A 27,270-nucleotide genomic window follows, 5' to 3' on the forward strand; every position below is an offset into this window, starting at 1 on the left:
GAACTCGAGTGTGAAAGAAATCCACAACGTGGTTGATTTTGATAGATAGGAAGCATGATGACTCCCGATGTATATTTATATATATTACTGAAATTGTTTTATTGTGGATTTGAAATGATCTGAGCTAAGTCCAGGAGAAATCTTTAGCACCGAGTGGAAGGTATAAAGCGACCTTACTTTCCTAGAACTACGTGCCCCCGTAGGAGTGAGCCTGAGGCAGATTTATATAGTGATCACTAGTTTGTGTGAATTTGATATCGATAGTCCTAATCCGATGGCAAGGATAGGACGGCTCTCCCCAACGTGGGTTGTACGTTGGACTCCATGTAGCTCACATGGTTTAAGTCGGTTATAGGATCTCCCAGTATGTGTGTGTTTCCTTGTGTCTATGGTGAATGGTGAAGTGATTTGAAAGTGGAATTGTGAAAGTTATTCTTTCGAAAGATTTAAATGATATTTACATTATGAGAATTGATATTCTTGATGAACTAAAAGTGATTGATAAATTATATGATGACTCACATGTGTTATTGTACTTATTTCATCCTCTCATGATTATGATGATTTTCTTCGGGCTATGTGAGTCTTTCATACATCCTGCATATTTCTTATCAATATTTATGATGATGATGTTTATACAACTACATACACCCCCATATACTCGGTTCCTTTCCATGGTACTGACCCACATCTTCGGATGTGGGCTGCATTTTCTCGGAATGTAGGTTCAGGTGCTCAGTTCCAGGTTCGACAGTGATTCTTCGGGCACGCTGTTCTACATCCTCTGTTGTGGTGAGTCCTCATGTTCCGAGGACGTGATGTCTGATGTTGGTTTCACGAAATTGTTTACATTTGATAACTGAGTATGAGTCAGTTGGGGCATGTCTCAATGGCTCGCTGGTTTTATTGATTTTCTTAGAGGCTTGTCAGACTAGTATAGATGTTGGGAGTTGACTAATAATTCGTATTTTGTTATCTTTCTGAAATTCTTTTATTCTTGGATGATGATTACTCTGTTGATATTTGAGGGTTATTTATGGAAACTCCGTTGATTTGTGTTGAACTGAATGAAAATGGCTCAAAGGGTTAGCTTGGGGCTACTCGTAGCCTCAAGCACCGTGTGACACTCTGGGACCTGTTTTCCGGGGCGTTACAAACGTGGTATCAAAGCCTAAGGTTTTAAGGTGTCCTAGGGAGTCTGACAAGCCGCGTTAAGTAGAGTCTTGATCATCGGTGTGTAGCGCGCCACATCTATGAGCAAGAGGCTACAAGACGTTTTAGGAAAAAGTGTGATTCTTTCTTTCAGAAGTCTATCATGCTTAAAGTGTCTCTCTCTGCTATTGATTCGTGCTCTCCTCTTTCCGAAATATGCCTCCACGTCGACCGAGAAGAAATAATGATGGTCAGCAACCTCAACCCGCTGACCCATTGATCTTCATAGAGTCTTGCTGACTAATCTGATTGAGTTAGACATGGTAGATTTTGATGTGATTCTGGGTATGAACTGGCTGTATTCTTCTTATGCCTCTATTGATTGTCGGACCCGAGTAGTCAAGTTTCAGTTTTCGAGTGCATCCGTGTTTGAGTGGTCTGGGAATTCTGTATCACCCAAGAGTCATTTTATCTCTTACCTCAAAGCTAGAAAGCTTATTTCCAAGGGGTGTATTTACCATTTGGTTAAAGTCAGAGACACTAAGTCTGAGACTCCAACTCTCCAGTCTGTTAACGTCGTCAATGAGTTTTCTGATGTCTTTTCGGATGATCTCCCAAGGATACCTCCTGATAGAGAGATAGAGTTCGGATTGATCTTCTTCCCAATACTCAGCCCATTTCTATTCCTCCTTACCGTATAGCCCCTGCAGAACTTAAGGAGTTGAAAGAGCAACTCAAAAATCTACTAGATAAGGGTTTCATAAGGCCCAGTGTTTCTCCTTGGGGTGCTCATGTGTTGTTTGTGAGAAAGAAAGATGGTTGTTTGCGTATGTGCATTGATTACCGCCAACTGAATAAAGTCACCGTAAAAAATAAGTACCCTCTTCCGAGAATAGATGATTTGTTTGACCAATTGCAAGGTGCAAGTTATTTCTCAAAGATAGACCTTCGTTCCGGCTATCATCAACTCAAAGTTAGGGAGTGTGACATCCCGAAAACCGCTTTCCGAACTCGTTATGGCCATTTTGAGTTTCTTGTTATGTCTTTCGGGTTAACTAATGCCCCAGCAGCTTTCATGGACCTCATGAATCGAGTATTCAGACCATATCTGGATATGTTTGTCATAGTGTTCATCGATGATATATTGGTGTACTCCCGTAGTGAGGATGAACATTCTGATCATCTCCGAACTGTCTTGCAAACCCTTAGAGATCACAAGTTGTTTGCCAAGTTCAGTAAGTGTGAGTTTTGGCTAAGGTCAGTTGCTTTTCTGGGTCATATCATTTCTTCCGAGGGTATTAGAGTTGATTCCCAAAAGACCGAAGCTGTTAGAAATTGGCCTAGACAGTTTCTTGGGTTTAGCTGGCTATTACCGCCGTTTTGTTGAGGGTTTCTCCTCTATAGCGTCTCCTATGACTCGGTTGACCCAAAAGAAAGTGAAGTTCTTGTGGTCCGAATCTTGTGAGAAGAGTTTTCAGGAGTTGAAGACTCGACTCACTTCAGCCCCTGTTTTGACTTTGCCTGATGGTGTTGATGGTTTTGTGGTGTACTGTGATGCTTCGAGATTGGGTTGCGTATTGATGCAGAAGGGTAAGGTGATAGCTGATGCTTCTAGATAGTTGAAACCCCATGAGAAAAATTACCCCACCCGTGACCTTGAGTTGGCTGCTGTTGTGTTTGATTTGAAAATCTGGAGACACTATTTGTATGGTGTCCATGTTGATGTTTTCACTGATCATAAGAGTCTGCAGTATGTGTTTACCCAAAGAGAATTGAATCTTAGGCAGAGACGATGGTTAGAAATGTTAAAGGACTATGATATGAGTGTGTTGTACCATCCGGGCAAGGCCAATGTTGTGGCGGATGCCCTAAGTAGAGTGTCCATGGGTAGTGTTTCGCATGTGGTAGAAGGTGAGAAAGAGTTGGCTCGTGATGTACATCGTTTGGCTAGATTGGGGGTTAGGTTGTTTGACTCTGCTGAAGGTAGTATAGGGGTTCAGAGTAGTTCCGAGTCCTCCTTGGGTTTCGGAAGTGAAGGAAAAGCAATACTTAGATGCTAGTTTGGTCAGACTGAAGGAGTCAGTCAAGGATCAAAAAGTAGAGGTTTTCTCCCAAGGGGGAGATGGCGTGTTGAAATTGCAGGGCAGATTTTGTGTCCCGAAAGTTGATGATCTGAGACAGAGGATTATGGCTGAAGCACATGAGGCGCGATAGTCTATTCATCCTGGTGCTACCAAGATGTACCGAGACTCTGCGGGAAATCTATTGGTGGAGTGGCATGAAGAAAGATATAGCAGCGTTTGTAGCTAAGTGTGCAATATGCCAACAGGTTAAGGTTGAACACCAAAGACCTGGTGGTATGATGCAAGAGTTTAGTATTCCCACCTGGACGTGGGAAGAGATAAATATGGACTTCGTGATTGGTTTACCTCCTTCCCGACGCCATCATGATTCCATTTGGGTTGTGGTTGATAGGTTGACTAAGTCTGCTCATTTCTTGCCTGTTCATACTTTATATACTGCTGAGGATTACGCTAGATTGTATATCCGAGAGCTAGTCAGACTGCATGGAGTTCCCTTGTCTATTATTTCGAATAGGGGTACTCAGTTCACTTCGCAATTTTGAAAAGCTTTTCAGAAGGGTCTTGGTACCCAAGTGCTTTTGAGTTCTGCTTTTCATCCGCAGACCGATGGTCAGGCTGAGCGGACCATCCAGACCTTAGAGGCTATGTTGAGAGCTTGTGCACTTGACTTTAACGGAAGTTGGGATGATCACTTACCGTTGATAGAGTTTGCTTGCAATAACAGTTTCCACTCTAGTATTGGCATGGCTCCGTTTGAAACCTTATATGGGAGGAAGTGTAGATCACCCATAGGTTGGTTCGAGGTGGGTGAAGCGGCTGTGAGTGGTCCTGATTCGGTATTTGAGGCTATGGAAAAAGTTAAGTTGATTAGGGAAAGGTTGAAAACTGCGCAGAGTCGTCAGAAGTCATATGCGGATGTTAGAAGGAGAGACCTTGAGTTTGAAGTTGGTGACCTAGTGTATCTGAAAATTTCACCCATGAGGGGGTGAAGAGATTCGGAAAGAAGGGGAAGCTTAGTCCCCGTTATGTTGGTCCTTACAAAATTCTTAGTCGTGTTGGTAAGGTAGCTTATGAGGTCGAGTTGTCTTCCGAGTTGTTCTCTGTTCATCCAATATTCCATGTCTCCATGCTTAGAAAGCATATTAGCGATGTTGTGGTAGTGGATTCCTTTGTGAGTGCTGACATTCAAGAAAACCTTTCTTTTGATGAGATTCCTGTTGAGATTCTTGATTTCAGTGTCCGAAGACTAAGGAACAAAGAAGTTCCCTTGGTCAAGGTGTTGTGGCGAAACCAATCTGTTGAGGGTGCAACTTGGGAAGCTGAGGCGGATATGCGATCCAAGTACCCGCACCTATTTTCCGCGAACTCCGATCAAGTCGAAGGTACCGTTCTTTCCTAAATCATGCACTTTTGATAAAAGTTGCAGCAGTTCAGCTGTCATTTATAATGTGTTCAGCTGTAGTTTCTTGAATTTATGCATTCTATGTTGCATTCGGAGTGAGAAACGATGTGGTGATAAGTCTAACGAATGGTTTCAGCTGTATGCTCTATTCCCTATCTAATCTTGGCATGTCTAGCGTCATTCGAGGAGGAATGTTTCCAAGGGGGATGATGTAATACCCCGGGAAATTTTTTGTTGAAATTTTGTGCGTAAACGTGTTGGGTTCTATCTTCTAAAATGAATTATAAATTTTCCGTGCGGAATGTCTTAGATTATGACCCACCATTGCGTAGAGTATCGAATAAGCTTTCCAACTATATGTGGATCATCCAAAACGGATACCCAAGCGACGAGTTATGAACATTCCGATCGAACCGTGAATAGTAGTGAACAGTAAAACGTGCAGGAAAAAGTACTGAGGCCTGGCGTATTTTTGCTCCAACTTTAAACGATCATAACTCCTTGTACATAATGATCTGGGTGATCTACTATATATCAACGGAAAGCTCTGCGAGTTCTCTTTCCAATGAAATTGATTTCATCCAATTTGTCTATTGGAGCAAAAAGTTATGGTCGATCTACTTCAGCCTATCAAAAGCAAATTTTTGGGTCAACTTCAAACGATCATAACTCCTCGTACACAATGATCTGGGTAAGATACTATATATTAACGGAAAGATATGAGAGTCCTCTTTCTAATGAAATTGGTTTTATCCAATTTGAATATCGGAGTAAAACGTTATGGTTGATCTACTTCAGACTATCAAAACAGTCCACCAAAGGACAGATTCGAGAATTTTTTTGACACTCTAGGACCCGTTTTCCGGGGCGTTACAGAACTCGATGATTTCTAATGGTGCATAGGTGCTGAGAACAATTCCTTAGTGTGGGAAAAGCTTTGGAGATGAATTAAGGTCATAAGGAACTTCTAGCTCAAAATTAAGTTGAAAGCTTCTTCATCAATTGAGTTTTCGTATAAAAAATAAGCATAACTCCTTGAATATGAAGAGTTTTGCAGCTCAAGACCCACCAAATTAAAGGTCTTTGAGTTTTCTTTTCAACACCGTCAATCGTTTGTCAATCCAATAACAGAGTAAAACGTTATGATCATTTTATCAGAGGGTGTCCGTCTTTCAACGACCGACGGACGAAGTTGATGGCTCGTCAACTGGATGACAGCCCGTCAAGTCTAACCGATGAACTCAAAAAGTGGTCAAAAGTTGACCATTTGGATAACAGTCCATTAGGGGATTGTCGGTCCGTCACCTTTGTCTAAAGGAATTTTTCGGCACTTTTAAAGCATTTTCTGAGGGATAGTTTTGTCTTTTCCTTACCCTAAAACCTCTCCCCACATCTTAAAACACACAATAAGGGTTACATTCTCAGTATAAACATTGCTAATCTTTTCCAATTCCTTTCTCCTCCAAAGAAACACAAGAACAGATAGAAAAGGAGGTTTTCAAGTTCAAAGCTCCAAAAGTTCCAAATTCAAGATTTCTCTCCACAAATCCATCTAATCCCAGGTATGTAGGACTTCAAATGAGTCAACAACAAATAAACAAAAAGGAAAGAAAAGACGGAATAAGGAAAAGAAAAGAAGAAAAAGGAAAAAGCGAGTCTAGTAAGCTTCTTAAATGTAAACGGCCTATAACAGTGGTGCAAGCACGAGTAGATCCTGCGCCATGTGGGCGGAAGATTCAGCCATCAGCCAGTGGCACCAAATGACCTTTTGGTAGTCTGAGTGCCATTTTATGTATTTATTACATTTCCTCTATCTATATATATATATATATATATGATGTCAATCGAGGTGTGCGGCAGACGTGGCACCCTCTCCCTCCTTGGTAGATCCGCCCTTGCACAAATATAGTGACGAAAATAACAAGAAGCAATAAACTATAGCAAAGATACAGTTTAAAGTAGGAACCAAAAAATGCAGTAGTATTTATAAGGAAGCAGCAATAAATTCACAAACGCTGTATCAGATTTAAGGAAATAAGTTAACAATCAAACAACAATTAAGGGCTGCGCAATCTCTTAAGGAAAAATCAGATTTAGACAAGAAAAGAAGAAAAAGGTTGCTGGATCGTACCTTGAAGTTGATGTGAATAAAAAAATTACTATGGGCAGATTTGCCGAAATCACTACTTTTTTGTGATTGAACTGGGTATGTTGTTGTTTTTGGGCAGATTTTCCGAGATCTGGCGAGGGCTGATGTTCTCCTGGGTCCGCCGGTTGTCGGAGTTGGTGGATCTGGATCGTCGGTCGCATCATTGGGATGGGGTTGCTGGATTGTTGCGGACAGGTGGCGGCAGTGCAATGAAAAAAACACAGGGAGGGAGAGAGGGGGGCAGGAGGTAGAGGGAGAGGGGAGAAAGCGAGGCGGTGGGGAAGGGGTGCTGGGGAAATTGTACCTGCTCACTGGTTGTGGTGGGTGGTCAGGGCAGCGGCATGCAGTGGAGAGTGGTGGGTGGTCTGCCAGTGCATGGGTGAGGGGGATTATTTTACTGTTGAGCACTCTATTGAATATTATACAGTTAATCACATTCAGTTTACATGGTAACTTCCTCCTTAAAATATTATGTAAATAAATGCAGTCTGCCAAGAGGTTAAGTATTTTGCATGGTTTTTTAACATATCAAGCAATTCTTTTCAATCTTTCCACCATCAAGCTCAAAGTTCAACTATTTTATATTGTTCCTTAACCTGGTGATGAAAATGAGAGTACAAAAACAGTTGATGCATCCTAAAAGTCTATTTTAGGATGTTTCACAGAAAGATACTTCTTCTTGTTTGAATGTTATGCATACTCTAGTTTTTCGTTCTCGTGCAATACATTCTATACCTTTTTACAGAAAATCTTAATTGTCAATGGTCATTGTGCTTTAGTTTCTGATCTTCAGGAATTTACTCATATTTTGTCCCAGTTTAAACACTAATTAATTTTGAACTCAAGCAGAAACCACCCTTTGGAGAACTGGGCCACCTAGAAGGCCAGTGCTCTGCAATGCATGTGGAACAAGATAGCGGACAAGGAGAGCACTAGATGACTATATTCCCAGAAATGGAAACAGAGAAATACAGGTTTCTGTACAGGATGGTTCTTCAGCTAGTCTTGAAGAGGAAATGCATAACATCTCAAGCTTAGGTTCAGCAAGATCATTCTCACTCAACTGCAACCAGATGGAAGATACAAATGGTAAAATAATTTCACTTATATATAAAGCACTTAGCTTGTCTCGGCAAACATGACGCACATTCTAAATAAAATCCTTTCTTAAGCGTAAAGGTTATAAGAAAGTGGAAAGCTAATATCCTCCTTTTCAATTTCTGGCCAATTTCTTTCTTCTGTTTTGCTTGATAGTAAGTCCAAAACTCTTAGGCTGCATTTATTTTTTTAAAGATTCAGACGTCTGAATCTGAATGATTAAGTTGTTGTCACTAGATCTGAAAACTGAATGATTAAGACTATTTGTTTTTCAACATCTGAATGTGCAAAAAAAATTTATTTATATATATAATAAATTAAAAAATACAATTCAAGTAAAAAACTAATTATATATCAAAAAAGTATGTAATTTAATACAACAAAATTATTATTTGATTGAAAAAAACACATTTATGTTTTTTTAGTGATAGTGGAGATGGTTTATAATGGTGGTTGCGGTAACAATGATTGATGTTAGTGATTAGTAATGTTGGTGGTAATAGTTGTGATGGTTGGTATTGTGGTAACTATTATGATGGTGGTTGTTGATAATGGTGGAGATGGTTGCTAGTAGAGATAAACTGTAGCGATGGTAGTGGTTGAAGTGGTGGTAGAGGTGGTGTTACTAGTGACAATGGTGGTAGTGGACGAAGAATGTGTAGAGGTTGTGATGTATTAGTGATAGTTAGCGGTGGTGCTAGATTAAGACCTATTCAGAGCTAAAATCTTAATAAAAAACAAATGAACTTAATGGTCTGAAGTCTGAACTATTCAGATTCAGACCTCAATTAAGTGCAAACAAATGAGCCCTTAGTCAGAAAGAAAATCATGAGATAGATGAAACAAATATTGTAGATGCACCTTCCTAAAACATAGTCCTGCAGTGCATAGTCTTCTGATTCAAAAGAAAAGGAAGAGACAGTTCATATGCTATTATTGATTCCAATTACGAATCTCCAATTCTATTGATTAAAATCGGATAAATTTGAACCCACTCCCCACCCCCTAAAAAAGGAGGAACCAAGGGAAGAGTGTACAGATCCCCCACACAACAAATTAACCATGAAACGGAAATTTCCATCAGCTGTCTCCCATTTTCCAAGTGGCTGTTATATGTTAATATCTAATACTCAAAAGAATCACTTACATCATGAGCTCTAAGACAACTTGATAAGTATGTATCAAGAATCACGATAGTGGAAGTTATTTTACGCAGGAAATTCCTTTCGTTTCCAATTATTGTGGCGTGCTTGTCAAATTTTGCAATGTCAAATCACGTTGAGGGTTTTACCAAATAAGTTGTAGGGAAGCAATCACGGGATGATACTCTATTATAAACTAAATGTTGGATTTCTTACTTGCTCATTGGCCATTAATCATAGTGTCTCCCCAAAGCTTCAAAAACTTACTTCCCTTTACACAATGAACTCGCATTGACAAACTTCAGGAAATTTAAATTTTCAATAAAGATATGAACTGACCATACAAGATATATAAGAGTTTAGCTACCAACCCCCCCAAAAAGATCTATTGTACTACTACTTTATTGGTTTGTGTGCACTAACGTTCACCTTTTGTTAGGCGAAGCAGGCAAAGATCCTCTCTGGAATCCTATCAGTGTCCCAAAAAGGATGAGAGCAAAGCTTAGACATTGCATTTTGTCACCTGTTGAAAGACTCCAGAGGCAACTTTATAACAATCAATAGGAGCTAGACTTCAAAGATATAGTTGTTGATGACGAAACTGTTACTCTAATCTATGCACCGAACAAATACACTCCTCCTAATGAGATTGGTTTCGGAGCTATGCTTCTCGTATCACCAACTACTACTACAGAACGCTCGGCATCTCCATCTCCAAAGGTAGACAATAATGCCTCTTTCTCAATGAATGCTCCTATAGAGAAACCGCTCGTGTCACCAACTACTAACTACAGAAATCTCGGTCTCCATCTCCAATGGCAGAAAATTATGCCTCTTTCTCAATGAATGTTCCGGTAGAGAGGTTGCTCGTATCACCAACTACTACAGAACTTCCGACATCTCTATCTCCAGTGGAAGACGATGATGCTTATTTCTCAATGAATGTTCCAGTAGAGAAGACGCTCGTATCAGTAACTACGACTATAGAACGCTCGATATCTCCATCTCCAGTGGCAGAAGATAATGCAACTCGCTCAATGAATGTTCTTGTAAAGAATTCATATCTGTAAGTGAAATTTGAGATGCATGCATAGGGTTCAAGCTTGTATGTGACGCCACGTCTTATTGTCTAGCTAGTGCAACGTTGGTTAAAAACAGTTTGGGGACATCCAGTAAAGTTGGAACTGCCCAAATTGTTTTTTAACTAACATTGCACTAGCTAGACAATAAGACGTCTCCTCACATACCAACTTGAACCTTCTGCATGCATCTCAAATTCCACTAGTAGATTTGAATTCTCCACAGGACCATTCATTGAGTGAGTTGCATTATCTTTTGCCACTGGAGATGGAAATGCCGAGCATTCTGTAGTCGTAGTTGGTGAACGAGCGGCTTCTCTACAGGAGCATTCCTTGAGAAATAAGCATTATCTTCTTCCACCGGAGATAGAGAAGTCGAAAGTTCTGTAGTAGTAGTTGGTGACACGAACAGCCCCTCTACAGGAACATTCATTGAGAAAGAGGCATAATCTTTTGCCACTGGAGATGGAGACCGAGCTTTCTGTAGTAGTAGTTAGTGATACGAGCGGCTTCTCTATAGGAACATTCATTGAGAATGACGTATTATCGTCTACCTTTGGATATGGAGATGTCGAGTGTTCTACGGTAGTAGTTGGTGATACGAGCAGCATAGCTCCAAGACCAATCTAATTAGGAGGAATATATTTGTTCGGTGCATAGATTAGAATAACAATTTCGTCATCAACAACTATATCTTCAAAGTCTGGTTCTTGTTGATTGTTATAAAGTTGCCTCTGGAGTCTTTCAACATGTGACAAATGCATTGTCTAAGCTCTGATCTCATCCTTTTTGGGACCCTACCAAGTTCTTATAAAACAGCGTATTTTTCGATTTACGCTTCGTGCAAGATGCTGGGTGGCGTGGAACTACTGGTACCTAATCCATCTGCTGATGGTATAAGCGGCACATACCCGACCTTCACCGGAAATGACATAAAAAAGACAGCTGAATTAAAAATCAAGATGTCGATGAAAGGATTCCACAAAGGATCTTTGCCTGCTCGCCTAACAAACAGTGAACGTTAGTGCACATAAACCAATAAGGTATTAATACAATAGATCTTTTTTGGGGGAGGGTAGCTAAGCTCTTATTATCATGTATAGTTAAAGTATAGTTGGACGCATCAGTTCACATTTTTATTGAAAATCCAAATTAGCTGAAGTTTGACAATGTCTGTTCATCGTGTAAAGGGAAGTATGGTTATGAAGCTTTGGGGAGACACTATTATTAATGGCTAATGCGCAAGAAAGAAATCCAATATTTAGTTTATAGAGTATTATATAGTGATTGCTTCCCTACGGCTTATTTGGTAAAACACTGAATGTGATTTGACATTGCAAAATTTGACAAGCACATCACATAATTGGTATCAAGATGGCTACTTTCCGCCTCAACTCAATATGCCGGTGGTCTCCTGATGTATTTGAACTCTACAGAGAAGGATTGGAAGAATCAGATATTGAATCCTCATACACTGCTCTCAAATGTCTCAAGCCAGACACATGTTTTACAAGATTAAAGTTTGGACATCCGGAGATAATTCTATAGCCTCTTGCTAGCTGTAGTTTTAAATGGAGTGATTTTTACTTGGTCTCAGAAATACCTCCTGACCAGTCGTCAGTTTTGGCAATAATAACTTTGGCATTTAGACCTCAGTATGTGTGTAAGGTGTTTAAATTATTTGACTGTTCATGTAACAGATTTTATGTAAAATCTTGTAACAAAGTATTTTGTGGCAACTTCATATTTGTTCTCAACGTTCTTTGATGGTTTACCTTATGTCAAAGATTTAATTGCTGGTTCAGTTGCTTGGTTTAAGATCTTTCATGATACATACCAATTTTAAGGCAATAAATCCAATTTGATGTCGTCCCAAGACCAAGTGATCTAAATGTATAAGATGTAAAGTAGTAACAGAGTCTTTTTGAAGAAGCAATGATAACTAATAGCATGAATTCAAGAAGCTGGTAATCAGTTCAGCTACATGCGTTTGTTCCTGAACTACATCCTCGAAAACTGAAGTGTTTTGTATGTACAATTATCCGGACAACACTTTTATTCCAATTTCAGCTTCAACGATTTTTTTGGGACTCCATCTTCAAATGGCCAATGCTCATGAAACATTCATGTCACAAGCCTAATAGTGGAAATGGTTTCATGAGCGTAATAGTGTAAATGGTGTTTCAACAACTAGTTCGGTTTTTAGAAATCAAAGACAAATCAGATCAGGCAGCAGGTAGGTCCTCAAGAATTGGAGTACTACCTGAAAATACCAGAAGTTAGATCCTAAGTTGTTTTGCCCTAGCTAGTGCACAAGGTATAAAAATACACAGAGTTCCATTAGCAAACTCCGGGCATCCCACCAGGCTACCGTAGCTTTAAACTATGCGTTTCTTCAGCCTAAAATTCACGATGCTTCCAATGCAGTCTTCGTCTAATAAGTTATTCCGCCACCAATACATTTTCCTCTTCATCCTTGATGCACTTCACTTAGTCTAGATCGCTAGTCGTTGTCATCCGTGTTGTATTTTATAATTTTCGCTCTTATTACAATCTGAAATATCCCAAGTTTGATTCTTATATGTTTTGATTTCAACATTTGTAGCTGTGCATTTCAAATACACTTATCTGAAACTAGAAAAATAGAGAAGCAAACTAAGAAGTGGATATGAAGAAGAGGAGGAGAAGCAACCAGGCTTTGGAATGAATTTTAAATTTTTATCAATATTGGCTATTAGTTAAATAATTAAAAAATACTGGATACAGCTTAAATGAAAAAGCCAAATTTGATTACAAATGCAATTGTTGCTGCAAATACTATGGCCCAAAACATTCTTTTACCCATTAACGAATTGAAACCCCGCCCGTCGAGCTCAAACTTCAAGGGACTGACTTAACTTTAATCTGGCACTGAACACAGTACTGCTAATTGCTACTAGAAACTAGTAATTATTAATTAGTATGACGATTAGAAATAAAACAAAATTAGAGTAAAGTGACCATATCAAAATATGATGAATTGATGAAATCAAACTAAATCAACAACAACAACAACCCACTATATTCCCACACAGTGAGGTCTAGGGAGGGTGAAATGTACGCAGTCCATACCGCTACCTCCGAAGAAGTAGAGAGGCTGTTTCCGATAGACCCCCGGCTCAAGAGAGAGAATAGTATAGCAAGGTCGTAATGCAACTCGAAACAGGATGTATAACACAACAAAAATAAGAGATAAAATAATGACAGTTAATATCAAGGAAATACAAAATAAGTAAAGTACAAGTAATACGAAATAAGAAATAGGAAAACGGATACTCTCCTAGTAGTAAACAAAACACTCACAGACCTAAGAGGACTACCACCCCCACACTCTCCTAACACCTAGCCACAACCCACACACTCACACTAGCCTTCAACCCTAATCCGCGACCTACACACCTTCCTGTCTAGGATCATGTCCTCAGTAAGCTGCAGTTGCTCCATGTCGTGCCTAATCACCTCCCTCCAGTATTTCTTTGGCCTACCTCTACCTCTCTTGAAGCCATCCAAAGCTAGTCTCTCACACCTCCGAACAGGGGCATCCGTGCTCCTCCTCATCACATGCCCAAACCATCTCAACCTGCCTTCTCTCATCTTGTCCTCCACCGAAGCCACTTCCACCTTCTTTCGGATAATCTCATTCCTGACTCTATCCCCTATAGTGAGACCACACATCCAACGCAATATCCTCATTTCCGCCACCTTCAATTTTTGGATATGGGAGTTCTTGACTGGCCAACATTCAGCTCCATACAGGCCGGACGGACTGCCACTCTGTAGAATTTGCCTTTAAGCTTAAGGGGCACCTTCCTATCACATAACACTCCCGAGGCGAGCCTCCACTTCATCCAACCTACTCCAATACACTTAGAGACATCCTCCTCAATCTTGTCATCCCCTGAATCATAGACCCAAGATACTTAAAACTATCCTTCTTACAAACATTCTGAGAGTCCAACCTCACCACCACACCGTCCTCCTAACTAGTCACCGAACTTGTAATCCAAATACTCCGTCTTGGACCTACTCAACCTGAACCCCTTAAATTCCAGGGTTTGCCTCCAAACCTCCAATTTCTCATTCACATTCATCAATCAGCACTACATCATCCGCAAATAACATACACCACGGCACCTCACCTTGAATACTCCACGTCAACTCGTTCATCACCAACGCAAAAAGGAAAAGGCTGAGAGTTGATCCCTGATCCCTGGTGCAAACCTGTCTCTACCGGAAAATGCCCTGAATCTCCTCCCGCCGTCCTCACCCGAGTCTTCCCTCCATCGTACATGTCCTTAATAGCATGTACGAAAAATAAATCAAACTAAATCACTTTATTTAAACATAAACAACATGCAAGAAAAATAACATTTCAAAAAATAGTACAAGAAGAAACAGATAAGAATTGTTCAGGTTTTGCTAACCTCGTGAGCTGAACGAGTTATAAAAATTACTTGATATTGCTCCTGATCACAAGCAAACGCTGCCGCAATAGCCTATTCATCAAGTTATTAATTAAAAAATACATGGAACAAGGAAAAGAAAACCTCTATACAGGTAATGTATAATTCATGCAAACATTAATCAAAATCACTTATACTTGTAATCAACTGAAGTAGAAATTCATTCGCTATAGTGCAATAACTTATTCACACACACACACAAAAGTAAAAGAGTTACGGCAAGAGGATAGACATCGCCTTTAGTTCCAAAAGCCATGAAAACTGCCGCCGCTTTGCTCCTCATCTTCTTCTCAAATTCAACCATACAATGGCAATTCTCTTTTTCTTTTCCCACAATGAGCATTTTTGCTGCAAAATTCCTCGGGTCTCAAAGAGTGTATATTCACTTCATTCGAAAATATCAAATACAACTTGAAGTTGTATCTAGGATTTTAAAAAAGAGGTGTTTTTACTTTTTAGTTATGTTTTTAAAGAAAATTTTAAATATTTTATTTTCATAAAATAATCTTATTTAAATTATATACATATTTATTTTTTTCTTAATTTTAAAAAAATATATATATTTAAATTTTAAATATGAACTTTAAATAATATAGTCAAACACAACTCCAACTTCAACTTTAAAAAATTCTAATAAAGTGAGTATGTTTTTTATTTTTATGATCAAATGCCTACTAAGAAATGAATTAATTATTTTTCCATTTAATAAAAGTCTTAATAATAATTATTTATATTGTAATTATGAAGTGCTCGTTTATACAATTTTGCAATTACTTAATGAGTTAAAATATAGTTTATCATTTTTTAAAAATTAAGAATTGAATTAATTATTAAGAAAAATTAAGAATTGAATTAATTATTTTCCTATTTAATAAAAGTATTAAATTTAATTATTTATTTTCTAATTATGAAGTGTGCTTATTTTTAGAATTTTAGCAAATTCTACAAATATGACATATTTCGTCACTAATCCATTCATTTTCACTATTACCATAGTTGGCGACTTGTTGACTCACTATTATCAATTATCTATTTGAAAACTAGGGGTGGGCGTTCGGTATTTAATTCGATATTTTCAAAAATTGAATTTGGTAATACGATAATCGGTATTTGAATGTAGATACCACATACCATACTTATAAACATCGATTCAGTAATTAATAAATTAAACTTTGATACGGTATTTGGTAATACCATATTAAAATTGGAGATGTGCAAATGTACGTTTAAACTTCAAAGAGTATATTTAATAGAAACCCTATTTAATATTTTTTTTGTTGCTTTTTACGAATTTATTACCAAGGTCCAACATATTCTTTGAGATAACTAATATCATTATCTATTGGGTTGGTTACACACACATATATGTAAATTGATATTCAGATACCAAATGGTACTAATATCTTGTACCAAACTCAATCCCAAATACCGAAATGTTGAAGTTATACTCCCAAATATCAAATTACCAAATACCAATTATAAAATTTTTCGATTCGATTCAGTAATTCAATTTTTTGTATTTTATGTCGAGTCCTATTGAAAACTGAATGTATTTGGTCAAACATTTCAATTGTGAAAATGGAAATTTTATAATCAAAAGCAATTTCTATCTTTGAAACAAAGCAAATACATAATTGCATTGGATGGTTAAGTAGTTGAGGAATATATTACTCGGCAAAAAATGGTTATTCTTAAAACATTGAGGAAAAGAACCATCATTGATTACTTATTGTGCTTATTAATGGTTCATTCAAGAATCAATATGCCATTATGTATTGATGATTGAATTGCTCATAAAAGATGATTTTATCGAGATGAAAAAAAAATATAAGTTTTCATGTAAAGATTCAACAAGGAACATGCAAGGCTCTTCCTTCTTTTTACATATTTGTGGTGGGGGCAAAACAAATCGGAGCATAACCCAACTCGCTCATATTTTATACGGGACAAAACGAGTTGGGTGACTAATGGGTATCGTCACTTTGTTTTTCAGGCTGACCATTAGATCTTTCAGAGTCCACTCAATTCAATCTTCACAAAAGAGGCAGAGGCTAAGCCAGAACATCTGTGTTGAGCCTGCATCCGAAGACAGACAAAGAAGTTTACCATTTAGTCATTGATGAGCTTCAACATCCTCACAGTAGCAGATGACAAACATGATGTGTGTGTGTGTGTGTGTGAAAACCTTAAAAGCAGCAAGACCAACGATGCACTACCTAGAACAAGTTTTGACATACGAACTGAAAACATCACAACTCAAAAGTGCAGTAGATAATGTTTTCACTAGATTAAGCTGATTGAATCCAGAATGATTTTAACAAGAGATAGGAACAGTGAAAAACAACCAACATAAGCTTAAAGCAACACACTGAGATATCATTCGACTGCTAGAACTTACCCATCCATGTACTCGGGGCAAAGGACTCCCTCCTGTTTCTTATATATACTGAAAATACTGTGCCTACTTCACATTCAAGTAAACCAGGAGGGAAACACCACTATTACTAGTTTCAATTTGTCAAATACATCCATATCAAGTATATGCAAACGTTTCCAAGTATGTTGGATTGGAAGCTAGAAAGAGAGATCTGGCAAGGAGACACCTGATATGTTACAGAGCTGGAAGACCAAGTAGTTGATAGAGCTAAAATCAAGACGAACCAAGCATATGCTCCCTAAAATGATCATCTTTAGATTTGGATTTTCCCAATAACTTACTAACAAACAAGAACAAACTCACAGCTGCTGATAAGAAAGAGCCACTGAAATTCTTTGATACAACACTTCATAAATTTTAGATTAAATCCTACCTTTGCTAAACCATTAAGAACCATATAAACAAAATCTCAGGCACCATGCGTTAGATTTCCTCTTAGCAGTAGTGACGTTTATAACCAAATTCTATATCCAATTATGCAGGAGTGTCATAACCAAAAAAAGAAAACCAACAGCATCATGCCACTAAATGAATACAAGAAGAATATACACACAACTAAGATCAACATTCTTTTCCTCTTCCCATGTCAAAACACATTTTCCGGCTACACAGAGAAGTAGATTATTACATAAAGCCAGTGATATTCTATATATCATGCATGTGTAACATGTTAGTAATCTTAACATCGAAAATTTTAACATCACAAAGCATGATGAGATGAGCTTAAATGAAGAAAAAATAATGAAGATTCATAGAATCGCCCCAACTAGCTTGAAGTGAGGCATAACAGCGGTTGTTAATTGGAAGTCAGGACGCATGACATAAAGAAAAATCCATATGCATAAACACCACGAAATTCCGTCAATGGCGTGAGATAAATGTGCAAGCATGGCAAGATGGAGTAAGTATCGTTGCTGCATCTTAATAGCAGGCAACTCTCACCTGCAAAAGGAAATATTCACAACTGAGTCCATTAAACAACAATTCAGTTGCTAAGACCATAATAGACTAGCTGTATTTCAAGAACAAGGAAATCTTGTTTAATGAGTCAATATCATCTTACGAAAAAATTGCTAGTCCAGTCTTCAGAACTAACATTGAGATAAGGACCTCTTAAATTGATGATAAAGTGTCAACAAAAAAAATGAGAACATTCATGATTTGGCAACTCACGAAGGTGTGTTCAAACAGTCAATTGGGAAGTTTTTGGAAACTGATTTTCTTCACGTTGTTATTTGGCAACTCTTTTATTTGCTCCCTCTTAGATATTTCAATTATCATCTTGAAACTATTTAACACTCCTTTGGCTTAAGATTCGCTGCTTAACATGTGTTGACCACTAGACTAACATCCTAAAATTATGAAGATTCACCAAATCCAGCTTTCACTCCACCCACCTCTCGCCCAAATCCCCACCCCCTTTACTTTTGATAGAGAATCTAAGACTCCTCTCATTTGGAGTTATAGTGTAAATAGTAAAGAAATTACAGTAATAATAATTGATGATAAGGAGGAAGAAGTGGAAAAAGTTTCAGAAGGAAACTGTAGCTGCAGCCTATGGAGCTATGATTCATAATATCTGGTTAGCCAAGAATGTGTTATGTACTTAGATAATGAAAGGGAAATTGGAATCGTGAAAGGGGAATTTTTATTGCTAATCCAAATTCAATAAACTAGCTATTACAATTGATAAAATGAATTGGACACTACGAGAGATAAGTCGCCATGGAAGCTTCAATCGTCACTTGTCAATGGCAATTAGGGATAGAATTAGTTGAGAGGAGGAAGAAGTGGTTAGGAAGAAGAGAGAGAAATGAGAGAATGAGAGGAAAAGATCATTGGGATTTTACCAAAATGAGTCCTTCCCTGCTTCACTTTATTGAAGTGGACTGTCCGTGCCTCTCACGTGACACTAACGTATATCTCTCACGTGACAACTAATGCAGGTCATGACAATCCTTCCCGCTTAAATTCGACCTTGTCCTCAAGGACATTGTTGAATACTTGACTAGCAGTTGAGGATCTGGATTGTGTCGTAGGGAGTATAGAGCACCCACAAAAATACCAATGCCAATAACCAACTTGCAGGTAAACGAGTTGCTCAATTGAAGCAATCACGAGCTGCATATTATCGTGGACAATTGCAGATAAAAGAAGTGAAGTCCGTTCCTTTAGAAAAAGTGCTAGCCAGTGTTCAACAACTGAAGCAACTTCAAACTGTCTGTATACCCTTTTTTTTTGAATTGAAGTTTTGAGACAGGAAGAGATTGCAATTTTCCGCTCCCAAAATATAAAAGCCCATGAATGTGTTTACACAAGCAAAACCTTCCTGAATTGCAATTTAGATTAAGCAACAAGACTATCACATACTTAATCACTCTTTCGCGGAAATTTTCTGAAGTAAGCTTTAGTAGAATAAGCAATATCCACTGAGCCAACCAATTTATCACAAAAATATGTCCATTTGCTTTGTTGTCACTTAACAGTCCTCTTAAGTTGTAATTAGTTATTTCCTCATAATGACTCTAACTTGATATTTTTGGTGTGCAAACAGCTGCAAATGAACCTCCGGATCCATGAAAAAGTCGACATTCACATCTAATTTGATCTTTATCTACCACAACACTCAAAATTGGCGAAGACAATCACTACATATCTGAATGCATCATACAAAAGATGTAAAGCATTCACATTCACAAGTGTACCAGTCATGCTTCCATATAGTTGGACTATCCTCAAAGGAGAAGCCCAGAGAAGAAGCACGCTACAAGTGTTTAAATGCGGCAAGAGTAACACAAGAAGTTCATTCCTCTCAATGAAGACTGCAAATTGATACTTCCTTTCTTCCTTTTGGACATAGACTACAGTAGCAGTAGATCCATCAAACAACTGATATGACCAAAACAACAAGGGAAGAACCTCCACTGTATCACAACTTAGTAGACGTAACCGAGCAATAGTGCGTAGTAATGACAACTTGAACTTAATAGGCTTCATATAATTGATATCAATCACATCCAAGATAGTACCTCCAGGGTCAAAAACTATAATAGTTCCATTATTTTCCTTCTCAAAACCATAAGAGAAGAAGTCAGCAGTAGGTTTATTAATCAGCCCGTCAGAATAAGCAATGAGCACATGTAGGAATGAAGACATACCTAACTCTACCCTATCAGGGAAAGTCCATAGAACCTGTCCAATATCAAACCAATTGCAAATGAGTAAGCCTAAGGTACATTCAAGCCATGAATTGACTCGGGTCATTTCATTCATTTTTCCGCACTTTCTCGGCTTATCAAGGAGTGTGCTCTGAATGGTAATGTGAAGCTGAAACTTTATCGCAACAAAAAATGGATGGCTTACAACACCAAATATGGAGTCCACATGCCACAGAAAACAGCCACTCCTTTGAGGCAACACAGACAGTCTAGCAGCACTTAATCTTGTAGCCATGAACTCGCAACTAATTCCTAGAACCCAACGCTGAAATATGTCCTTCCCAGGTAATAAAGTGTGTACATATGGTCCAAGTCGTAATTGTAGAATTTGGAGGTATCCGCCAGGGGTTACAATAAACAAGTTTGCTCCGGGATCAAAAGAAAATTGATTCAAAATACCTTGATCATTGGGCGTGGAATCAATATGACAAGATAACATATGCACAACAGTAATTTCATCCACAACAGTAATTGCATAATGTTTTGTAGTGCCAAGAAATGTGGTAAGCAAACTACAACCGAATGAATACATACCCGACTTTACCCTATCAAGGAAAGCCCAAAAAGCTTGCCCCGTGTCAACCCAATTACAACTGTATAAACCCAAAGCATGTGGAAGCAAACCAGTAGTTGTAAGAGGGCCACAACATTCTGCCAAACAATGCCTTTCCAGCTTTATATTGAATAGCTTGTCACCAAACTCTATGTCAAGCTTATGTCCCTTGCATGGCAGATCGTCGAGACACATCAATTTTGATATTGTATCCTCAACATCAAGAACATAAGTGACGTGAATCCAAAAGTAAGTCCACGATTTCAATCCCCGTGGTGTTTGTATTGTGGATGGAGTGAAGTTTAACTAGAATTTCATCTTCTGCCCATTGAGGACATTTGCCAAACACCTGTCCACATTGTATTGTAAATTGACCTCACTGTTATTTTCCACCTTCAGCAGTTCAGCAATAGCTTGGTTGCAAGAACCCACCTTAGATTGGTTGTCCCCTTCATTCATTTCCCCCAAATAGACATTAAGTCAAAAACCGCATTGGCAGTCAACATTACGTAAACACCCATAGACGCAAGAGTTGCATTGGCAGTCAACAATGCATATGCAATCCTCACCCCAACTCTGAAATGGTTTTAAATCCACAATTATTCCTGAAATTCCATCCACAAGGGCCCTTCTATTGGCATTGTTTCGTTCAACCAATTCAGCCAAAGTCGATGATTCGGCAAACATCTTCTTCGAATTACTACCCACAATCGAGACAGGTTCGTGTCTCCGATACCAATTGTTATGTACTTCGATAATGAAAGGGAAATTGGAATCGCGAAAGGGGAATTTTATTGCTAATCCAAATTCAATACAAACTAGCTATTACAATTGATAAACTGAATTGGACACTACGAGAGATAAGTCGTCATGGAAGCTCCAATCGTCACCTATCAATGGAAATTAGGGATAGAATTATTAGTTGAGAGGAGGAAGAAGAAGTGGTTAGGAAGAAGAGAGAGAAATGAGAGAATGAGAGGGAAAGATCGTTGGGATTTTACCAAAATGATTCCTTCCCTGCTTCACAATAATTCTGTGTTTACATTGAATGGATTGTCCGTGCCTCTTACGTGACCCTAACGTATATCTCTCACATGACAACTAATACAGGTTATGACAGAACGGTAAAATCTTCAAGAATCATAAAGTAAATGTTGAGTTCCTTGTCCAACAAGTGCAATCGATAATCAGGGAGAGAGTGTCTATGCTAGCAGGTTCAAAACATGCGAGGAAATGTTAGAGTTTTGTTGAGAGACTATGTAACTAGTGGCTAACTTGAGGCTCAGTATACAATGCAGTAGGCATTGGCAACTGAGTGCTCCTTAGGTGTATTTGATTTTGTTGGTATGGTAATATTTACATTTTATTGCAAAAAAAAGGAAAAAAATGGATGAGCTATCATAAGGGAAAGAATAGTTCAATAGGTCAAAGTAAATGACAACTCTTTCATGATTCATCTATTACCATATAAATACCCTATTGTATCTGTCTATATATCTTATGATTCGCCGCCTCAATCAGACATTTTAGATTTTGAGAGCAAATCGAACTCTAACGGTTAGCAGCAGAACATTCAACTTGATTTGAAGTGAAACCATTCATAACCAGATTTTATGGGTAAAAAAGGGCCATGTTTCCATTGTGGCATCGAGCGTAAGTGCTATTGACCACCTATATCCCACCTTTTATGTTTATCAAAAATCTAATGCTTTACAGGATACTTGATTCAGCGATGCTTAGAACTTATGTGCCTGATGTTCAGTGAATTAACTTTAAAGACTCACATGCATGAAACACCAAGGGCTCGTTCAGTACAAGGAATAAAGGATAACTAATCTCGAGATTAATTTTAGGAAGAGCCTATCCCATGTTTGGTTGGGATAAAATCGCGGGATAACTTATCCTGGGATTGTAGCGTTATTTTTTTCCCACATTGAGGGTGGAATAACAACCCCGAGATAACTTGTTCCCCAACCAAACGAGCCCTAAATACCCAAATTTCCCTAAATCGCCTATCTGTTAAACATAAAATAGAGTACTTTAATTTTCTCAACTCTCGAGCCAAATGTTAATTGATTTCCAGCACAGCTGCCATTAGTCTAACAAGAACTGAGGTCATCTAGGATAAATTGTAGGTTAGGTCCCCAATCACTGGCATAGATGCACATTTAATCCCCATTTATTTATTCTTTTGATTGAGAACCGTGGTCCTTCAGTTCTAAACGATGTATATTCTGAACTTTTCTCTGAGCAGAAGTTGTTCATAGACAGCTGGATTCAGAGTAAGTAACACGGAAGGGAATCTAGATAAAAATTCATTCACACAGTTGTCCCGAGTCCGCACTTTCTAGAAACTGAAAGACCATAAACATAGAAGTTTATAATTGCTCACTGAGTGCTCAACGACCAGAGTAGTCATCAGCAATCTATCCAATTATTGATGTTCACACCATGTAATAAGTCATCACCTGCATACTTGTCGTGGCTATGGTCCGGTCGCTTTTGATACGATGACACGACATGAATCTGGTCAGCTCTTTTCCTTCAAGATGGGAGTGACGAAACCAAAATAAAAGATATTGAAATTGTTAACATATTTCTATCTGTAGTCTTCTACTAATAAGATATCCTTTAAGATCCAGCGGGTCCTCAAACCACTACCAGATTTGCAGTACTGAATAAACTGAAGTGAATATGCTTGACACTATTATCTATAACTAACAAGAAACTCCTTAAAATATACAACCACAACAACATAACCAACAACAACAACAACAAAAAACCCAGTGTATTCCCACCTAGTGGGGTCTGGGGGGGTAAGATGTACGCAGTCCATACCTCTACCTCTGATGAAGTAGAAAGGTTGTTTCCGATAGACCCCCGGCTCAAGGCACGAGATACCACACAAACACATAGTGCAACACAGAAGCAGATTACATAACATAAATACGACACCCATAAGTAATATAAAGCAGAGGAAAGCAGGGGAAAGCACACAGATTCGTAATACAACATGGAACACGGAACACGGAATCATGACATGAATAAAACCCCCACCAAGTAATTCCCTACACTAGCAACCCGAACTGGCCCCTGCCGTAATTCGCGTCCTCCAGACCTTCCTATCTTGGGTCATGTCCTCGGTGAGCTGTAACTGTTCCATGTCCCGCCTAACCACCTCACCCCAGTACTTCTTCGGCCTACCCCTACCCCGCCTAAAACCATCCAACGCTAGCCTCTCACACCTACGGACCGGGGCATCCATGCCCCTCCTCTTCACGTGTCCGAACCATCTCAATCGTGCTTCCCGCATCTTGCACTCCACTGAAGTCACACCAACCTTCTCCCGGATAGTCTCATTCCGAACTCTATCCCCTCTAGTCAGTCCACACATCCAGCGCAACATCCGCATTTCTGCCACCTTCATTTTTTGAATGTGGGAGTTCTTAACTGGCCAACACTCCGCTCCATACAACAAGGCCGGACGGACTACCACCCTGTAGAATTTGCCTTTAAGCTTGGGCGGCACCTTCTTATCACACAGCACCCCCGACGCGAGTTTCCACTTCATCCATCCCGCCCCAATACGGTGCGAGACATCCTCGTCAATCTCACCGTTACTCTGGATCACGGACCCAAGATACTTGAACTTGTCCCTCTTACATACCTCCTGAGCTTCCAGCTTCACTACTACCTCATTCTCCCGCCTCACGTCATTAAACTTGCATTCCACATACTCTGTCTTGCTTCTGCTCACCCTGAACCCTTTAGACTCAAGAGTTCGCCTCCACACGTCTAATTTGTCATTCACACCCCCTCGAGTCTCATCTATCAGAACTACATCGTCTGCAAAAAGCATACACCACGGCACCTCCCCTTGAATACGTCGCGTCAACACATCCATCACCAACGCAAACAAAAAGGGACTAAGAGTAGATCCCTGATGCAATCCTGTTAGGACAGTGAAATGCTCCGAGTCTCCTCCCGCCATCCTCACCTGGGTTTTCGCTCCATCATACATATCCTTAATTACTCTGATATATGCCAGCGGTACCCCACTCACCTCCAAGCATCTCCAAAGCACCTCCCTGGGGACTTTGTCGTAAGCCTTCTACAGGTCGATAAACACCATGTGCAGATCCTTCTTCCTCTCCCTATACTGCTCCACCAACCTCCGTACCAGGTGGATTGCCTCCGTCGTCGAGCGGCCGGGCATAAATCCGAACTGGTTCTCCGAAATAGACACTATCCGTCTCAGCCTCACCTCGACCACTCTCTCCCAGATCTTCATCGAGTGACTCAATAACTTAATCCCCTGTAGTTATCGCAACTCTGAATGTCCCCCTTATTCTTATAGAGAGGGATCATGGTACTCCACCTCCACGCCTCGGGCATCTTTGCCGTCCTAAAAATTTCATTAAACAATCCAGTCAACCACCTTACACCAGCCTCTCCAACGAACTTCCAAAACTCCACCGGTATCTCAGCCGGCCCCGTCGCCCTACCCCTTCGCATCCTGCGGACAGCCTGTCTAACCTCTTCTACCTTAAAACGTCTACAATAGCTAAAATCCCGACACTCCTCTGAGTGCTCCAGTTCCCCTAACACAATAGCTCTATCCCCTTCGTCATTCAAGAGCCCATGAAAATACGACTGCCATCTCTTCTTGATGTGGCCGTCCTCCACCAACACTCTACCGTCCTCCCCCTTAATGCACCTCACCTGATCGAGGTCACGACCCTTCCTCTCCCTAGCCTTTGCGAGTCTAAACAACTTTTTCTCCCCTCCTTTCCCCTGTAACCCTGCATACAAGCTCTCAAAAGCGGCCGTCTTAGCAGCCGTGACTGCTGACTTCGCCTCCTTCCTCGCTAGCTTGTACTCTTCTTTCCTGTACACCCGCTTCTCCTCTTCGTCCTTACTTTCCACCAACTTAGCATACGCCCCTTTCTTGGTCCCCACTTTCTTCTCCACCTCTTCATTCCACCACCAATCCCCCCGATGGTGCCCGGCCCGGCCCCTAGAAACACCCAACACCTCACTTGCATTCTCCCTGATGCACCTTGCCGCCCTGTCCCACATACTATCCACGTCCCCCCTACACTCCCACACCCCCATTCCCGCCAACCTCTCCCCTATCTCCCACGCATTCACTGGCGTCAGGCCGCCCCACTTAATTCTCGGTCTACCCTCCTTACTCCTCCTCTTTCTATTCTTCTTTATACCCAAATCCATAACCAAGAGCCTATGCTGGGTCGAAAGATTCTCACTCGGGATGACTTTACAGTCCTTACACAACGCCCTATCCTCTTTCCTAAGCAACAAAAAGTCAATCTGAGTCCTAGCTACCGCGCTTCGAAAGGTGATCAGGTGCTCGTCCTTCTTCGGGAAGCCCGAGTTCACCACCACCAGCCCAAAGGCCCTCGCAAACTCCAATAGGGTCGCCCCCTCTTCATTTCTCTCCCCAAAACCAAAACCACCATGCACATCCCCAAAGCCTCCCGGTAGCGCCCCGATGTGCCCGTTGAAATCCCCTGCTACAACAATCTTCTCCGAACTAGGCACGCCTCTCACCACCTCCTCCAAAGCCTCCCAAAACCGCGTTTTCTCCTCCCCCTCCGATCCCACTTGCGGCGCATAAGCACTACACACGTTCAGGGTAAACCCCCGAATGACCAACTTAATAGTCATCAACCTATCGTTGATCCTCTTCACCTCCACTAACTGACCTCTAAGCTCTTCATCTACTAAGATGCCAACTCCATTCCTACGCCTGTCGCTCCCAGAGTACCACAGCTTGTAACCATCCACATCCCTAGCCTTAGACCCTACCCACTTGGTCTCTTGGACACACGCAATGTTGATCCTCCTCTTCCTAAGAATCTTCACGAGCTCTATAGACTTACCCTGAAGGGTCCCTATATTCCAAGACCCAACCCTCAGCCTACCGTCCCGCCCTCCACTGCCCCCCCGCGGCCAAACCTTGGCCTCCCTCCCACTCCCGCCCTCTCCTCATCCCCCGCCCCCACCACGGCCCCACGCCCCAACCCCCTCGGACATGACCCTATCCACCCATTACCACTCACAGCCACAACTACACGAAAGTATAAAAAAATATACAGATATACACGATGGTAGTATCAAAGCAGCAGCAACAAAGAAATACAAGGCTCACACAAATTCAAAGGAATACTCCCGAAACAAAACTATACTCAATAATGGAATATGCAATACTGAAATAATACTAAGAATGGAATATGCAATAATGAAATAAAATGAAATATGAAATAACGAAAATAACAAAGGTTAGAGGTCACCGGATTACGCTTGGGGCTGCGGCTGCTGGAGACGGAGCGGCGGGTGGCGGCTGGGGACCGGGCGGCGGCTGGCTGGGGACCGGGTGGCGGCTGGGGGGAGGGCTGGTGTACCCCGCCGGGGGGGTACGGGCAGGACAGGT

General features: G+C 40.1%; 2 protein-coding genes across 15 annotated transcripts in view; both read right to left on the reverse strand.

Moving 5' to 3' along the window:
- The window catches only part of LOC107839960, a 39,671-nt gene extending 24,647 nt beyond the window's left edge, over positions 1 to 15,024 (reverse strand). For 5 of the 6 annotated variants that reach the window (XR_007043666.1, XR_007043665.1, XR_007043664.1 and 2 more), the window contains exons 1-2: positions 14,826 to 15,024; positions 14,570 to 14,641 (exon numbers count right to left, since the gene is read on the reverse strand). Coding sequence is in view for 2 of the 6 variants with exons in the window: in XM_016683646.2 (XP_016539132.1) it covers positions 14,570 to 14,641; positions 14,826 to 14,951 (198 nt within the window). In the remaining 4 variants the exon portion in view is untranslated. The remainder of the gene's footprint in view (positions 1 to 14,569; positions 14,642 to 14,825) is intronic. The other variant, XR_007043667.1, reaches the window with a different exon arrangement.
- Positions 15,025 to 16,395: 1,371 nt separating this feature from the next.
- LOC107839963 overlaps positions 16,396 to 27,270 on the reverse strand; it is a 30,547-nt gene continuing 19,672 nt past the window's right edge. For 4 of the 9 annotated variants that reach the window (XR_001665149.2, XR_007043672.1, XR_007043668.1 and 1 more), the window contains 2 exons: positions 17,007 to 17,987; positions 16,396 to 16,684 (listed from right to left, as the gene is read on the reverse strand). Coding sequence is in view for 2 of the 9 variants with exons in the window: in XM_047394872.1 (XP_047250828.1) it covers positions 19,656 to 21,011 (1,356 nt within the window). In the remaining 7 variants the exon portion in view is untranslated. Of the gene's footprint in view, positions 16,685 to 17,006; positions 17,988 to 18,895; positions 21,707 to 23,284; positions 23,359 to 27,270 lie in introns of all 9 variants that reach the window. The other 5 variants (XR_007043671.1, XM_047394872.1, XM_047394871.1 and 2 more) reach the window with 5 other exon arrangements.

Source organism: Capsicum annuum, chromosome 8, assembly GCF_002878395.1.
Source record: "Capsicum annuum cultivar UCD-10X-F1 chromosome 8, UCD10Xv1.1, whole genome shotgun sequence".
In the NCBI taxonomy this organism is placed as follows: domain Eukaryota; kingdom Viridiplantae; phylum Streptophyta; class Magnoliopsida; order Solanales; family Solanaceae; genus Capsicum; species Capsicum annuum.